This window comes from Pseudochaenichthys georgianus, chromosome 5 (assembly GCF_902827115.2).
Source record: "Pseudochaenichthys georgianus chromosome 5, fPseGeo1.2, whole genome shotgun sequence".
In the NCBI taxonomy this organism is placed as follows: domain Eukaryota; kingdom Metazoa; phylum Chordata; class Actinopteri; order Perciformes; family Channichthyidae; genus Pseudochaenichthys; species Pseudochaenichthys georgianus.
This window is the reverse complement of record NC_047507.1, coordinates 14,440,795-14,458,756: the sequence shown is the minus strand read 5'-3', so window position 1 is coordinate 14,458,756 and position 17,962 is coordinate 14,440,795. Positions and strand designations below refer to the sequence as shown.

The window sequence follows — 17,962 nt, the reverse complement described above, 5'->3', positions numbered from 1 at the left end:
CGGAATCTAAAATGTCAATAAAACAAATAACATTTGTGATGTCAAAATATTGAGTGATGTTGGAAATAATAAAGAACACAGATGTTATTCAGCGTCAGTCATCCATCCCGCCCTCTCCTGACGCGAGTCACTGCCTGCAGGTAGCACTGCAGGCAGTGACTCACGTCACTGACGACTGTCTCCACTTCACCTGGTTAACTTCTCTACTTCTGTGGGAAGCAGCCTGATAATAAATATAACATGGTTTCCTCTCGTTGCCATTTGTTTAGATGCATGTATTTACTCCATTTGAGGCAGTCTTTTGTGATGCATTTATGGCTGATGTTCATATTTAATTCCTCCCGTTATGAGACTCTTCAGAAAATGTTACCCGCTGTCTAACTATTATTGCCCTGAGTCCTAACGGTCATGAGGAACTCAAAGATGCATATATGCATGTTCTGGAAACAAGAACCATGTGCTGAAACTAACATTAGCACATCTAAATATAGCAGACTTCCGTTCACAAACAAAGACTTCACACCGTCCCACATGCTCAATCTATACGCATACAAGATCACACCCCGTCACCTCTCTGCTGGTGTTTGTGTGCCCGCAAAGCCCCCCATCTGCTGTTGGCTTTTTGAGGGTAAACACTGAAGCTCCCCAGCCCAGGGCAAGACAGTGGGAGGCGGGATGGGTGTAAGCTGAAGGAGCACCCATCCTCCACCTGCCGTCTACTCGTAAGCCAGGAATCATATGGTGGTATGAGAAAAATATACATGACATGTGGATGGGGCAGTGAAATGTGGAAATATTATTGAGGGGTGACAGGCTAAGCTTGGCTCAATAGGAAAGCCTCTTAACCTGACAAATAGGGTTAAACAACAATACACTGGAAGGGGGGTGTGTGTGTGTATTGTTCAGTGTGCGCTTAGTGAGGCAGCAAACATGTTTGTGTCAATGTGACATGATCTGATTAAAGGCATCTGCTAGGCCTCACAAAACCATCAGATATACGCGTGTGTGTGTGTGTGTGTGTGTGTGTGTGTGTGTGTGTGTGTGTGTGTGTGTGTGTGTGTGTGTGTGTGTGTGTGTGTGTGTGTACACTGGTATCATCTGTTTGGTGCGTCTGTGTGTTAAATGCATAAAAACAACTGCACTATTTTTTTGGACTAAAAAGGGGAAGTATTCATGTTAGCATGTTCAAGTAATAAAGGTGTAAAACTGTAGGTGAAGGGAATTTAAAATGGTAAAACAGCAATTAATCTATAGTCACAAGAGGATACAAAAAGCCTACATTCGCGCAGGGCTGCACAAAGTAGGCGTGAACACCACCAATGCATTCAAACTAGTTTTACATTTTTCTACTTTACTGAAAAACTCCTGCTGTATAAAAATATTGACTCTACTCACAGACTCTGTATTAAAAAAGCATAGACTCCACATAGTTTGTGCACACGATCCTAGTGAACCATACATAATATCTCAGTATAAAAGTACATAGAGCTTCAAAACATTCCAGCTGTCAATCATGCCACTGACAAATATGTTTCACAATCAGCATGGACACACCTTTAAAAAAAAAAATGCCTTCTTAAAAAGGACTGCTCCATGTTTGAAGATCTCACCAGTCAGAATAAAACTACCAGTAGTGCGAGAAATAGACACATCCAGCTCTCAACACAGATAGCTAGCTTGTAGATTAGTATCTTTAGCCAGCAGGTGTCCTAGTACACAAAGCATTCATTAAAACATTGGGTGGCTGACAGGGGGAAAAGGAGTGAGAGAGTGTGACATCTGTACGACAGACCGAAACAGCTGCCTCACTTCCTGATACAGATGTCAGGGCACCAAGAAGGAGATTGAGGAGAGTCTTTAAAGAACAACAGCAGGGTTGCTAGAGACAAAGATAGATAGGAATAATGAACAGTTCACTGTAACTAAAGAAGTGAAACAGGGAATTTGGTATATTTTAGAAGTTCACCTTATGATTCATGGTGTGAATCCCCCACGGTGTCTGAGGAAACAGATGATACTTGTGTGTTCAGCTGAATGAATACAAACTGATTGGTGTGTAATCAGCTGATTTCAAATAGCAGGGGGTTCACGCTGCCATTCATATTTTGTTACTGCCCGTGGTGCAACGTTTTTCCTTCAAACGCTTGATCAATGGATTTGAAAAAGGTAGCAGGCAGATGGTTTTATGGCTTTATGACTGTATTTAACAGCTACAAGGAGAAGAGTTTGTAAAGTGCTATTTTAAAGGCAGCCCTAATTTAACATACAAATATTTACCTATTCTATTTCTCCCAAGAATCTGAAGACACCACTGTTATAGCAAACCGCCGATAATTAATGTGATTGAGCAACTTTGTATGTACCAAAACCTGATTGTCTACAAATGAGTGTTTTCAGTGTTGGCCAACGTTTATAGAAGTGCAACAGAGAGCGTTTAAAGTTAAATGAATGAATTCTGGAAGTGCGACAAACATTCACTTCCCCTAAACGTTAAAACCATTCAGCATAATTCAACCATTTTGCTTCCTTATTTGAAATCTGATCATAAGACCAAAGCAGAACAAACAAAAAATACTGAGAATAGTTTGTAGACTACTAGAAACAAAGTGATATCTCAAGGGTCAATTGAGAGTACCCACAGCCATTCATAAACACACTGTTGTTTCAGTACGACAGGATGCTGAATCTGCTTGGAAATTACTCTGCATCAGATACAGTTGGTTACCTTCTGAGTCCATCCATCACAACTACAACACCACATCCTTCCAACTACACTTCCCCCAACAGAGAAGTTCAATGTGTGGGGGTTGGTAAATACTGCACACAATCACAGGCCATATCAATTGCAATTCAGTTAATCATATTATGTTGAAAGAGCTTACAAAAACCAAGATGAATGTTGACCAAAGGAGCTTTAACTTAAGATAATCCGTTTGTTTGTGACCGATGTCTAACAAATATTTTTACAATAATCTGATAGGAGAAATCAGATGGTACAGCAGTATACACCATTCACAGTTTTGCCATAATAACAATGTCAAATATCACAAACGTATAGCCCGTCCTGTTTATGCATAAGCACTTGTCTGGACAACGGGAGAAGCATAACGAAAAAGAAAACAAAATGTCTTCTCAATCACTAGATCACTTAACAGTCCCTAAAGCCCCGGCCACGCGAGGACGATAAGGAAACGCAGAAAATGAAAACGCTAACGGGTCCCAAGGTGGGTAGATCTGCAAACGAAACGCTTTGGGGGGGCAAACGGCTCCGTGTTTACGACTATAAATAACGTTGAAGCAATAGCCCCACCTCTCCTGCTCAGAGATCAGCTGCTGGGCTGTCAGAAGAGAGGGAGGAAAAGAGAGGCTCCGTTTTTTATTCTTATATGATTATATAGAGTCGTTATTCATTTGTTTTAAAGCTCAACAAATAACAAAGAAGACCTTTGACCGGCACTTTTCTAATTTTGTCCAGAAGATTTCAACTTTAACGGACATGTTGACCGGCGAAAAAGAATCTAACTGAAACTCTGCTGCACGGTCCCCTCGTTCCTTGGAAGAGGCGGAGAGGAGGGTGTTTTTCATCTGCTGGTGGACTACCGGAGAGAATTACAGCAGGAGCACACGCTTGCCTCGGGGAGGGAGAAAAAGAGCCAGAGCGCCCACAGCGGAGAATAAACAGAAGGGCGACCATGGCAACTATGCGCGGGAAGTCGTCTTCGCTGCTTTTGTGGCAGGAGTACAGCGCCACTAACAGGCCTGGCATATGTACTACAGCGTCTCCAGCTCTATCAAGCGGTCACGTTTCTGGTGCCTGTGGACGGAAGACTTTTTTGATAACGATTGCGGTCCGTTTGCGTTATCGTCCTTGGGTGGCTCCAGCCTAAGTCTGTCTAGCTGTAACTACTGGCCAAACAGATACAGAACAATCTCCCTGAAGATAAGGGAAAGTACACATTCCTCTAGACACACACGCACACAATGTGGGTCTCTAAGTCCAGACAATCAGCGTGAGCCTTAAATAGGGTTGGGCGTTATGACAAGTTTATCGTTTTATACGATACCGATTGGTGACGATAATGGTCCCCATGACTTTACAGGATGACTCAGACATAAAAAAAAATGTTTACTTCACACATAAAACAAGTTCCAGTTGAGCAATGTGCCAGTTTGTAAAATCAAATTCAGTAGTGTCTGATTCAAAATAAAACTTGAATTAAGAACATGGTTATCCAAACTACCAATATATCGATGTGTTGGATTGTGTTCTTAAACATTAGCTCGGTCAGTAAATTAGCAATTAGTTATAATTTTCTGCAGCAGCAAATCTTGTGAAAGTGTAATTTGCAGAAATAGCGAAGATAACCAGTAAAGTCATAAAGATCAAACTGTTGATTTTCAACAACAGAGAACAATAAATGATTTATTAATTGTATGCTGATCAGTTGTATAGTGGAATAATGAAGAGGCACTCTAATAGCAATGATCAAAAGACATCTTCTAGATGCCACTCTTCTAATGGAACAGTTATTGAGAAACAGAGGAGCACGCAGAGAACCTCTTCCTTCCTTCCTTCCTCCCTCCCTCCTTTTCCTTCCTTTCTCTCACCATCTTATGATTGAAGCATGGGCACGGCTCTTCCTCTCCGAGCTAACCTGTAATTCGACATGCTGACACTGTCAATGCTAAACTCAGATGTATATTGTGTACTAGAAATCATTTGTTTTAGGACACCATTTAAAATCAAGTTTGGATTTTTCTGTTCAGTAGAAATCCAAGAGAACATTTCAGAAATCAAAACCCCATAAAGAAAAGAGAAAACGCTGCCATTTCAAACTGGCCAGTGTTTCCAGTTCCTCTTTTCTTACCCAACCCTGGACAGGTGTGTTTATTTCACCACAGTGACTTCCACATCCATATTTCCAACGCCAACGACTCTCAAAATGTGGCTCAACATTTAGTCCTTCTGTCTCTGATTACATCACCTTAACGACATTCACCTAGTTTCTTACCAAACACTTTTACACATACAAGGAATTTTCTTTGGTATATCTGGTGGAGCAAACATAAACAATCTAAGAATATAAGTTGCAATATCAGCTCAAAGATATATAAAAAGGTAATACAAAATAAATATGTTAAAGAAACTATTAAGCATTCAATAGAATAAAGACAAGTATTAACACCAAATGTTATGAAGCTTAAAGACAAGAATCTGTTTTTAAAACATTTTGCTTGTCCTCGTTTGCCCCTCCCCCTCTAGTCATAGTTTGTGGAAGAGGCTAGTACCTTGAACATTGAATGGTAATGTTTCGCAATATACCTCCGCAGCTTATAACATACCGAGGCGGCTCGCCCAAATGAAGTCTGTGTGGGAAACGCTTGAATGCATAAGGAACAGCCAGGCTTTCTCCTCTAAATATAATCAATAGATACAGAACAAACGTCAGAGGCGCAGCAGCCTAAAGCAGGACATACCATATGTCACTAAGGTAATCCCAATGAGTGCATGTTTAGTGTCAATAATAATTGTACACAAATTGAAGCCAACTACAAACACTTTGGCAACTCAAGAAAATGAACATTGTGAGTCATCATCAAGAGGAAATCTGGTAGAAAATCTTTCCATTTACTGCAATCTAACCACTGCATTGGCAAGGTGGGAGGTCCGTACACAAGAAATGCAGTGCTTTCTGGGAAAAACACACCGCTCAAATTTGACCACAACCAAATGCAACGGTATCCAGTAAGACCGTGTGTTGGGTTCAAGTGCAGATTAAAAAGGTAGAATTATTTTGTAATGCAAACTGCATAACTGTGCAGTGTTTTGGCACCTAGTGGATGGATTATTGAAACTGTACTTTCCTTTTTGACCAATATGCTGTATCAGCCAAGGCCACAGAAACACACTTCTATGTGTCTTTTAACACTACTATTTTACTTTCACCTGATTGCTCTCAATAACCTGTTTTGTTGTGTGAATATAATTGTAGTCACTGTAAGATAGATGCCTCTACCCCTTTAAAAGTGTGTGTGGCAGGACACAGATCAATCAGCACAGAAGGGCAGATACTGTAGCTTCGTTACTAACAAAAGCAACAAAGTCAAAAAGGATTCATTATAAATTAAATGTGCATTTCCAGGACTTTCAAAACTTTAGTCTCCTTTGGACTCCATGTCGCTGCCACAGTCTCTCTCCCACAACCACAGAACATCTGAGAGACACACATTATTCAGTTGCACTGTAAGCACAAACAGTTCAACAGACAAGTTTTACAAGGTAGTTTCACCTTGGGCCAGTCTGGCTGATTCCCTTGTCCTGGCATCTACTGCAAACCTAATGAATACAATAAATGAGATGGGGGCTGACTCAGCTGACGTCAGCGAAGGGAACAACAAGGACAGTTACATTCAGTTGAGGTATCAATCTACTTGGTTACAGTCTGTCTTACAGCAGCAAGACAAGATATTAGAGAAGTCAGCACACTACATGCCAATAGTGCAACAAGGGAACAAAATAATATGTGAAGGGTTTCAAGGAAGTGAAAAGAAGCCACAAATGTCTAAGAGGCAGAAGCAACAACTGGTTGGTGCTGTGTCGACATAAAAAACAAAAGCGGGTCCTGTCACACTTTTGCTATTATATCGCCACTAGCTTTTATCAAATCTTTATCTCTTCAGGAAATGTATCGTATGAGCTGTCGTGTACATTCCCTTTCTGCATTTTTCAAATTAATTTGAAATGTTAAACTCACCATTATCAGCAATCCTGATCATCAAGGTTCAAGGTTCTTTATTGTCAAACTAACATAGCTAGTAATTATGTCGTTGAAAATCTTAGGTCACAGGCTTCTCCAACAATGCAACACAATAATACAGATAAGCAGACAATAGTAAAGCAATATTAAAGTATATTATATTAAAAGTAATACAAAAGAAAAATAGTTCTAAAAAAAGGCTTATACTTATCTATAGGTTCATATTCTGCACAAAGGGATACCATAGCCCTAGAAATTAAGCAAATGCAGGGTGAAATCATAAACAATAAATACTTTCTCAAGTATCCCCATATTTCCTGATCTGACACTGCCTTTGAGACCAAAATCAAAGTTTCTAAAAGCAGCACTGATTTTCACAAAACATACTCAGTTCCACAAATACTGAGCATATAGCTTTGTACACATAGTTTTAAGCCACAACTGAAAGTGATACGACAAATCACATATATCAAAATTGGCCAAATAATATAAGACAGTTTGAAATCATTAAAACACTGTACATGTATGATGCAAGGACATTTGGGCATTTATTTTCCTAAATTGTAGCGTGTAATATGATAATTTAGCCAAAACATAAATACCAAAAAGTTGCTATATCATCCACACTCTCCTCCATGTTAATTGTTTCTCCTGTTTTCTAGGGAGTCAGTGAAGAGACACTTTTAAACTTCTCTATCACAGAGTTATCACCGTAGCCAGATAGTGTCAAACCAACGTCTAATACAGGTTGAGCAGGAGGGAGATTATATCAGTTAATACAAAAACAGTATCCCGCGTTGACTCATTTATTTTGTCACTGTTCTTACGGTCATGGTTCACTGTAATTATCATTTATGGATGATTTGGTTTGCAAAATTCCGGGAATTTTCAAAGATGGAAACTTTCCATGCTAATTAACTGGGAATTTTCTAAATTGAAGGTTGGCACTTCATAGGGAACTTAAATATAGTTGGGGAAAGTATATTTTAGCATAATCTTGACTAAAACAAACAGATGCGATTCAAGTACACTTGAATATCCATGCCATAGCACACTGCATGGCTATTGAGACCACACCCCCTACAGCAGAGGTGCCCAGTACGTCGACCAGCGTTCGACCAGCATTGCCCCCGCGGTCGACCGCGGCGGCAATGCTGGTAGATCGCAAGTCATTCATAAAAAAAATCCAGCCCCGTTAAAATAGACAAGACAGGTTTTGATCCCTCCTCCCTTGGCCTCCCTGCCACTTAATTCAGGAGTTTACTTGATTGACAGAAAAAGCGACCTATCGCTTTCCAGTCTGTTAACCCAGAATGCAAAGCGATACAAAATCAGTCAAGTGCCGGGAAAACTCAAATTAAGTTAAAGAGACAAACAAGAGACAAACAACAAAATGAGTGCGGGACCGAGCAAGAAGCTAAAGATATACCACTTCCACCCAGAATGGGAGGAAGAATATTTTGTTGTGATGTCACATTCAAAGGTTATTTGCCTTATTTGTAAAGCAAGCGTCGCTCTGCCAAAGAAAGGTAACGTGGAGAGGCATTATCGGAGTGTTCACAAGGCATATGACAGCGACTTCCCTCCGAGTAGCGAGTTGAGAAAGGTCATGTATTATTGCTACAAAAACATTATCTTGCAGTCTTAGTGTCGCCAACTCGTTTCTAACATGCAAAAAGACAAACAAATGCATCTATGGTCGGTGTATTTTCGACCTTTCCAATCCAGACGAGATCTCTCTCCCCCGTCTGTGTGCGAGGGGGCGGGGCGGTTTACACACACACTCGGCTGCTACATGCAGCAACACAAGGCGGGGATGGCGGAGAGAAGCGCTCCAAGGTGTGGTTAAATGTTACCCGTCTTGAGGTGGACAATGCTCGTTGCCTAGAGTGTTTAGCTAAGGGCAGTAACACGAGCAATTTGTCTAAACATTTAGCAAAAGCGCACCACATTCAGACGGAGGAATGCACCGGGTTCGACTGTCTTTCTAGTAGCGCTGTCCCATCCACGAGTAACGTTTCCACGTCAGGTGTTATGTATGCTAGCAGCAACACAGAGCTAACACAATGATACAAACATGGGTTAATGATTAGAGGTAACTGAGTTACTCTTTATTTTGTTAAAGTTTCAGCTATTCCGTTTACAGTTCTGTCATCAGATTATTTAATACGATTTGTTAAAACATTGTTGTTTCTTTTGATGTGAAATATTATTTATTTAATTTAAATAAAAAGCAATGTTAATTTTGTTCACAATCCGTTTAGTTAATTTAATAATATATGTATTTTTGAATCAAGTATTCATCTTTATTGTCTTCATTGTTAGTTTCCACATGCCTAAAACAACCTCAAGCTAAATCTAAAAGTTGATGGCTAAATAAGAGCGTTTGAGAAATTGTGCAAGGCATACAGTAATGAATAGTTTCATGAATAGATAGATTAATCGGTTATCAAATTAGCCGTTTGTTGCAGCCCTATTGTAGTTATCCCATGTATAAATAAAACGTGTTATTCAGCAACCCTTGCAATTTGGGATTTTATTTTGGTTGGTAGACCTCGTGAGCTGGTCATTTCAAAAGTAGCTTACCAGCCAAAAAAATGTGGGCACCCCTGCCCTACAGGCACTGTGCATTCCTCCATCACATGCACAGATGATTTCTAGAAGACTGGATCACACTTTTGAGCCCAAAGCACAAGACAAATGAAGCCACACATTTGAGCCTGTGGACTACACAAAGTGAAGTAAGTTTTGATGATATTATGGGGTAATATATGTATTTAATTTTTAAATTGCAATTATCACATACAAATGTATTCATCTAGTAGTGTTTCTCAAACTTTTTCATACCAAGGACCACTTAACCAATACAAAAATACACTCGCGGACCACCTAACTCCCCAAAAACACATTTTTCTAGAACAGATTACAAATCACCGGAAAATGGTACAAACAAGTGGCAACATGTGTGACGAAGGTGTTGCGCTGGGCTATATCCTGCAATCGAAAGTGAAACTTAAGCTCGCTCTGGGAGATATTCCCACGAGAGTGCGGAAAACTTTTATTTATTTAAAATATGGAATATCTCTAAAATTCCCCAGCTTAACTTCCCATGGAAATGTTCCGCCCCTTTGAAACCCTATGGATGATATGTTAAATGTTTTGAAATGTTTTACTCCTCGTATATTTTTTGGGCCTTGAAGACTCCGGACATTTAAGCCGGGATGAAATGGAAGATATGTCTAAGGTTTGTGGCTACTGGCTACCTGCAAAGGAATTAAAAAAGATGTGTAGGGTGTTCAATCCTTGCTTTAAAAGACCCTGAAGGTAAAATGTTTGTGTCTCTAAAAAAATGTGGGAACTTATAACAGCTCACAATTCAGCGATATTGCTTTGGATTTGTACCAAACCTTTGTTGGCGTTGATGTGCGGTTGGAGCAGAGTTCCCGTTAGCCGGTAATTACCGGACTACGACCGGTAAAATATGCTGAAGACCGGCAAATCTAAATCCTCCCGGTCAAAGCGTCCGGTCAAAATATATTTCCCCTTAGCGCAATACCGCATCAGTTGCACTTATGTGACAGACAAAAGAGTATGTGACAGACAAGAATAGTCAATTCTAATGTCTAACACGTAATGTGGAGAAAGAGATGTCCTGGATGGGTTGATTGTGCGTTGATCTGTTGGTAATGCCTCGGGGTTCCGGTCGACATGTAAACAAATGCATAATGCTGTGCTATACTTTGCGGCCTCACCCGGTTGCATAGCGACGCTTATTGTTTAGGTGTCTTTTAATAAGCAGGTAGTCATATCATTATCTAGAACTAGCTAGATCTGATCGATATGGACATAAACGCGAGTAAAGTCTAATCTGACGGGAGAGAGAGATCAGCAAAACACTAGGGCTGTCGCGATACACTAATCTCACGATACGATACGATACACGATATTCAGCCAACGATACGATATATATCACGATATTCAGCCAACGATACGATTCGATACGATTCGATATAATTCGATACACTTATATCATTTTCTGAAAGATTTTAAACGGACAGTGGGATTTTGGTGACATCTTGTGAGTGTTCCATTGACTTGGATTGAATTAATTCAACTGAAAACTGAAAGCATCCATTATACAATATATGGCTCTGACAGAGAGTCTCCAGCTTGCAAATACTGGACAAAATTAATCAAAAGATGTGGTGAGAAAATTAGTTTCATTTATTGAAACAGTGCAAACTCTAGCTGTAAAGTGCAGTATCACAATGGACAATGGAGAATTAAAAGGTGCAGCAGGTGGCGGAACACGGGGGATTTGAATGGGACTTGTTAGAAATTAAAATCAATGTTTTGATGGCATAAAGTACCATAAACATACCGTCAGTTTAAATGCTGTTTTATACTGAAAAACCAGAAGTTGTTGTGCACAACCAGTTGTTGAGCTTTTATTCTGAAAATCCTTCATCTCCGGTTAGCATTTAGCATGTGGCTAATATACAATTTCCTATAGAGGTGAATTTAGTAGCGATATGACACGGAGTGTTGCACACCGAAACCTACTGATTTCAACACTACAACTATAGACGTCGAGATATTATTATTGCTGAATATTAAATGAAGGTACAGTTTATTTGAATACGTTTGTTTACAGACGTGGGTAGCATGACACAACATTCGGAACTACCGGAAATGAAACCAGCCGTGAGGTATTTTTGGAGTATTGATTACAGCGTTTAAAATGTATTAAATGAAAAGTCATGAAAGAGATAAGGAGGAGAAAAGGCGTGTTTAGTTATATATTTAATGTGCAATGTCTGAATCCTCTGTAATGCGCAACAACGAACATTGGAGACGTGGAGGGCCGATCCCCAGCAGCGCCAACCGGCCCACAGGGAGGATTCAGCAGAGGATATTTAACAGCTGGAAAGGTGGAGCTCGCTCTCTTACCTTCGCTCACGAGAGCCAGAACACAGCTGTTTTTCTGACTGAACCATCTTCTGCTTGTAACATTACCGCGCTTTTTATTAATTAAAGTATACATTTGAACATTCTCAGAGACTCACTTAGTCTCCTTTTTAAAGCTTCTCTCCTGGACGCGAGTATAACGAACACAGTTATCAGACTTAATGTATCGATACCCGCGGCTGAAATATCGATACTTTCTCGGAAAATTAAATATCGATATATATCGCAAGATCGATTAAATTGCACAGCCCTACAAAACACACACTTCAGGTTAGAATATCACACGTAGATATTTTAATTACCTCTCAAATAGGGCTGGGCGATTTTTTCGGTTTTCACGATTAATTTGCATTTTTACTTTCCTACGGTTTGTGAAATGGCTGAACCGAAAAATCGCGATTTTAAAACATTTCTAGACTCCGCAGATTTGTTTTGCTTTAAGGGACTCCGTAGTAGCTTACTCTCTCACTTTCCAGAACGCGCACAAAACTCAGCCACATTGCCTGTGACTACCCGATCCGATCTGCTGTTGTTATGCTGTGTTCGTTGTTGAGCATAACAGAGGACTCAGACATTGTACATTACATATATAACTAAACACGCCTTTTCTCCTCCGTATCTCTTTCATGACTTTTCATTTAATATGGTTTTGAACGCTGTAATCAATACTCAAGACAGGAAAAACTTCACGGCTGGTTTCATTTCTGGTAGTTCCGGTTGTTGTCTCATGCTACCCACGTCTATAAACAAACGTATTCAAATAAACTGTACCTTCATTTAATATTCAGCAATAATAATATCTCAACGTCTATACAGTAGTTGTAGTGTTGAAATCAGTAGGTTTCGGTGTGCAACACTCCGTGTCATATCGCTACTAAATTCACCTCTATAGTAAATGGTATATTAGCCACATGGTAAATGCTAACCGGAGATGAAGGATTTTCAGAATAAAAGCTAAACAACTGCGCACGAGAACTTCTGGTTTTTCAGTATAAAACAGCATTTAAACTGACGGTATGTTTAAGGTACTTTATGCCATCAAAAACATTGATTTTAATTTATAACACTGTGCGCATGTTCAGAGCTGCAGATCGGGTAGTCACATAGCCTACTACAATCACATTCACCGCTTCACCGACAGATGTACCATAAAAATGTCCACGAACACAGATGAAGAACTCATTCCTAAAAAAGGTGCTACTTCAGTTGTATGGAAGTGGTTCGGGTACAAGCGGTCATACATAGAACAAACAACTGTTCTGTGTAAGGTCTGTGGAAAGACAACTTCCTAGAAAGTTAAAGGGATGTTATTTTGTTTGAGGGTATTTTTTTATTATTAATTTCATAATCATTATTTATTATTTGTTGTATTTCATTTTACAAGTTTTTTCAGGGATGGCCTACAAGAGATTTTTTTTTCAGTTCGATTTAAAAAAAATCTTTGCACATTAATGACAGCCAAGTGCCGTGGTGCTGTTTTTATTTTATTTTTTTTATTCTTGAACAACTGATTTGTTCACATAGGCCTAGACTACTTTTTATTGTGTTAATAAAGAAAATATGTATTTAAATGTTGCCTTGGTCTGGTTTGTTTAGAAAAAAACAGAAAAAAATCGAGGTTTAAATCGAAAATTGTCCATTAGTTAGAAAGAAAATCGAGATTTTATTTTTAGGCCAAATCGCCCAGCCCTACTCTCAAACTACCGTAACTAGTTATAGATATGTTTAGTTTTACTGTCGGGTCACTCATTACTGATCCGCGAGCTGCATGATACTGACGGGCTGTCAGGAGAGAGAGAGAGCGCTCCGTTTATTATTCCTGTGTTATTATAAGTTACTGTTCACTTCTGAATAATGTAGTTAATCTACTATTATTAGTTTGTTTAAAATCGAATCATATCAATTTGTTTTAAAGCTCAATAAATAACAAAGAAGACCTTTGACCGGCACTTTTCAAAATTGTGTCCGGAAGATTTAAACTTTAACGGACATGTTGACCGGCGAACAAATATTCTAACAGGAACTCTGGGTTGGAGAGCTCTTTAGTTGCAATATCCATGTCTACCACAAATAATAGCATGTTACACTAGATGGAATAAAAGCTGTACCAAACACAACTTTCTAAAAAAGCACTAATAGTGTCCGAAGAATCGCAGAAGCCATGTGAATAGAGACTTGACAACACACCAACAACCGACAGGTTTGTGTGTGGGATCATGTTTAGAACAAACACAAACAGAAAGAGGTGACCCTGTTCACTTGGGGGAGATTTTGTGCAACACCTATAACAACCTTTATAAAAGAATCCCTTCTATCATAATAAAGAAAGTGAATTGGGCTATAGTAATAAACTTCTTCATTGGGTCATATGTTGGTAACCAGTGCGTGTATAGCTGTTGTGACGTGTGTCCTTAATCAATCATTGACCGATACAGAGGTTTAACTCCAGCTGTAGTTCCTGACGATGCAGGGTGACATTACAACCCCCCCTCAGCTGTTTGTAATAAACAGGACACAGGAGAGTACCTACATGTAAATCCAAGGATGAAACTACAAAACTATATTTGTTTATCACGGGGTTGAATCATCACACTCAATGGTGGATGATCAAAACAACTACAATTGAAAAGCTTGAGAAACAATTTCAACATCACATATCCGGCTCTGGACTCCACTGATCACAACACTTTGACACATGATAAGATTTAACAAATCAATGCTTGGAAGGTGAAAGAAATACTCAACTTAGACTATGAAAATCCATTTAATCCTATATAAGGGGTTTAAATCACAGACGACTTAATTAACAAAAAAATCTCTTTCTGAGCGGAGGGTGATTATATCAGTTGAGAAAAAATAATACCATTAAAAACTGCATTCTGCTTTGACCCATTAAGACAAGACCCTGAACTATTCATACAGTCATGGTTCACTGTCAATATCATTTGTGTATGACAGTTAAAGTTATCAAACAGGGATGATAAAAAGATGGGGAGAACAATACTATCACAATGACCCATAAGGACAACAAAAACATCACAAAGAAATGTTATCCTAATCTGCAAATAATGTTCTCCAGTCAGTATATAAAAACGTAAGAAAAGGGTTGTAGGATGACGTCAAGTTGTGTCTTCAACCAATAATGTGAATGTATTCAGTAAAATATTACAAAAAAACTATCAACTATTCACATGAAGCAGCTGAAATCAGTGACTTTAAGGCAGGGGTCTCCAACACGTCGATCGCGAGCTACCGGTAGCTCGCGGGCAGCTTTTCAGTAGCTCGCCGCTCGATTCTCGATTATAGCATAGTAACGTTGCTCCTTTTATTTTAGAATTGTTTCTGTCACACAAATATAAAATTGGTCTGTGACGCAGAGATCAAGGAGCAGACGTGACAGCGGCACAGCGACACCACACACGGAGCAGTCTGCTTTATCCAGCAGCACCAGTCCAGAACCAACAGCAGAATGACCCGCTCTGAATCAGGCCGCGTCGCTGCGGCTCAGAGACACACAGGGAGGGATTTGAGTTTTTGAAAAACACTCGTTATCGTCATGTCAGGTTTTTGGTGGATTTAATCAAGTCTTGGATTGCAGAGTATGAATGTCCTCTTGCTATTTTCAGTTGATAAAAACGTGTGTAATGTTTGTGAAGGCAGGAGGAAAGCTTCCGCGATCACCGTCTCCTCCAAACCCCGCCCCCTCCTGAAAATAATGGCTGATAGTGACCCGATATAAACTTTATTATTCACTTAATCACTGATTGATATAATGAAGCTAACTTAATCTCATACATTCATGGGATTCATGCAACAGTAAGACAGAGAATGTAAGTGTGCACCCACATGCACTATTTTTGTTTTTATAATGCTGTTGTAAATACTCCTGTTGTCTGCTGTGTTCAGACTTCATGTGTGTGAGCCTCATTCAAGACATTCACTGTCCTTTTTTTAACAGAAGACCGTTGCTAGAAGCAGAAGTATTAGTTTTTGGTTTTTGAGGATGGAACAATTTCACACACAGATATATGGAGGCTAGACCTATAATTGATTAATTATGGTTTATAATTTCATGTCAACACGAAGAAGAAGAAAAGATGACTGCACTGTTCAGTGTCAATCCTGTGGAGATGGAGGTTATAAATCTCCAAAATCATGTTCAGCTTAAGTCTCAGCAAAACTCACAACATTTCTGGAGCCTTGTAGACTCAGACAACTATAAGAACATTCACCAAGCAGCACTGAACCTGTCTGCTTTATGTGGTTCTGTATACATCCCTTTGTGAAGCAGCTTTTTCTGGCATGAATGAAATCTAAATACAGAACAAGACTGACTGATGAACATAAATGACTCCATTAGAGTGAACCTAAGTGGGTCCAGCATACACCTCTATGGTGGACTCCATGCAGCGCCCGTCATCTCACTAACTGTAAAAAATAGTGAATGTACTTATTTTACACACGTGCCATAAGATGCTTGCAAGGTGGTGATTAAGGCGATGTATTTACTATGTGGGCCATACTAAGACGTGAAAACATTGTAATTTGCTCTTGGACATGTATGTGAATCTTCAGTGAAGTACTTACTATGTTGTCCATATTAATATGTTAGAAATTGTCGTTTTCTTGGACCTTGATGTGTAGTTAAGATTTTAGATAAGCTTTAGGTATTGATTTCACACAAAAGTAGCTTAATTCAACTGATGAGTGCTATGTGAATAAATGTAAGCGATGCAAGTAGCTCTTGGCCACTTTCATTTGTTCAAAGTAGCAGTAGTAGTAGTGGAGAAAAGTTGGAGACCCCTGCTTTAAGGCAATGTTGCATTAAAAAAATGAATTAAATCAGCTATTAAAATAGTTGTTGCCAATGCCAATACATGTTTTGTCAATGGTCTAATTGATCAATCAATATTCCCAGGTCTTAATAACTCTTTCGTGAAACTCAACATGAATGTGTGTAGCTGGTGACATTTGGATTAGACCCACATTTGGACAACAAACTTGCTGTATTTCAACTTGTTGTCCCACACTTAACATTATAGCTTTCTGGCCCATATTTTCCCGAAATATAACTCACCTTCAGCGCATACTTGTCTCCAGTCTTCTTTTGGAAGATTTCAAGCACCTTGCCATTGATGCCCAGCCCCAGCACCTGGCTGGTCACCTTGTAGTCGTCTGTGATGGCATTCTTCTTGATCTGTAAGGAGGGTCTCGCGTTGAAGGGGAGGAACTGGCCTGGGTTCTGCTGCCCCGCCGGGTTGGGAAACAGTGGCTGGTTCTGTGCGTTGGATAGCATGCTTTTGGTTTGGGCTGAGAGGCGAACAACAGCCACTTCTTAACAACACTTCTGTCTTTTTCCTTAAAATTACAGACCGAGTCTTCTTCCTGGGTTAGCTGGCCTCCGGTGTTCACGGTGTAGCAGCCAGGCCCGAGATACAACAGGCAGTAGTTCTGACGTTACAGGTTAACAAAGTCACTTGGTTAGCCGATTAAATGCTAAGTTAGCATGCTAGCTTGATCCTATTCTTGACCTGTGATTCTCGGCTAACAACTCAGCTATCGGTTAGCTTATCCATCTCCGGTGGTGTCCGCCGTCCACCGGTTCCTCAAAGAGCACTTCAGGAACTTTTCTAAAACAGCCCATAAATCGGCGACAGGACTGGGTTTCTAAATTAGAAAGGTAGAAGCTTACGAGTCAAGTAAAAAAACGACGAAAACACTTAACGAAAGACAGACAACAGGGGTAAAACTCCGACAGTAGCAGTAGCACGCCAAACACACAGTTCACTTTCCGACCGACAGACACCCAGCAGGTTTAACTGCTGACGTCATGGCTGGGGATTTTTCGGCGCTTAAAGGAGAAGTACGACAGAGGAAGTGTTTATAACAGAGCCACTCACCGAGGCACCAAGACAGGGAGCGAGTTAAACATGACAAAAAGTTATGAGCGGATTGACGCAATGCAGCCAAAAGTAACCAGTCACCTTTATATTCTATCAAGAAAACGAAATGTTGTCCTAAATCAGATCTCACTTACCATTGTCTTTCAGTCAAGGAGCCCTTCACAAGACACCAGTCCCCTGATCAATGACCTTTGTTCTGTGAAATAATTTATTTGACATTAAAATAATAACACCAGAGATATGAATTACAAATATATGTTTCTTCCAAATACATCTAAACACACAATAGCCTACAAATAATGCAACTTACATTAATTGAATAAGCTTAGTAAC

At 39.7% G+C, this 17,962-nt stretch overlaps 1 protein-coding gene across 1 annotated transcript in view; it reads right to left on the bottom strand.

Annotated features, from left to right (window-relative positions):
• Positions 1-17,561, bottom strand: part of mapkapk2a (MAPK activated protein kinase 2a) — a 35,713-nt gene extending 18,152 nt beyond the window's left edge. Inside the window, exon 1 of the mRNA XM_034082568.2 lies at positions 16,804-17,561. Coding sequence (XP_033938459.1) covers positions 16,804-17,022 — 219 coding nt within the window. The 5' untranslated portion in view covers positions 17,023-17,561. The remainder of the gene's footprint in view (positions 1-16,803) is intronic.
• Between the last annotated feature and the right edge of the window lie 401 nt (positions 17,562-17,962).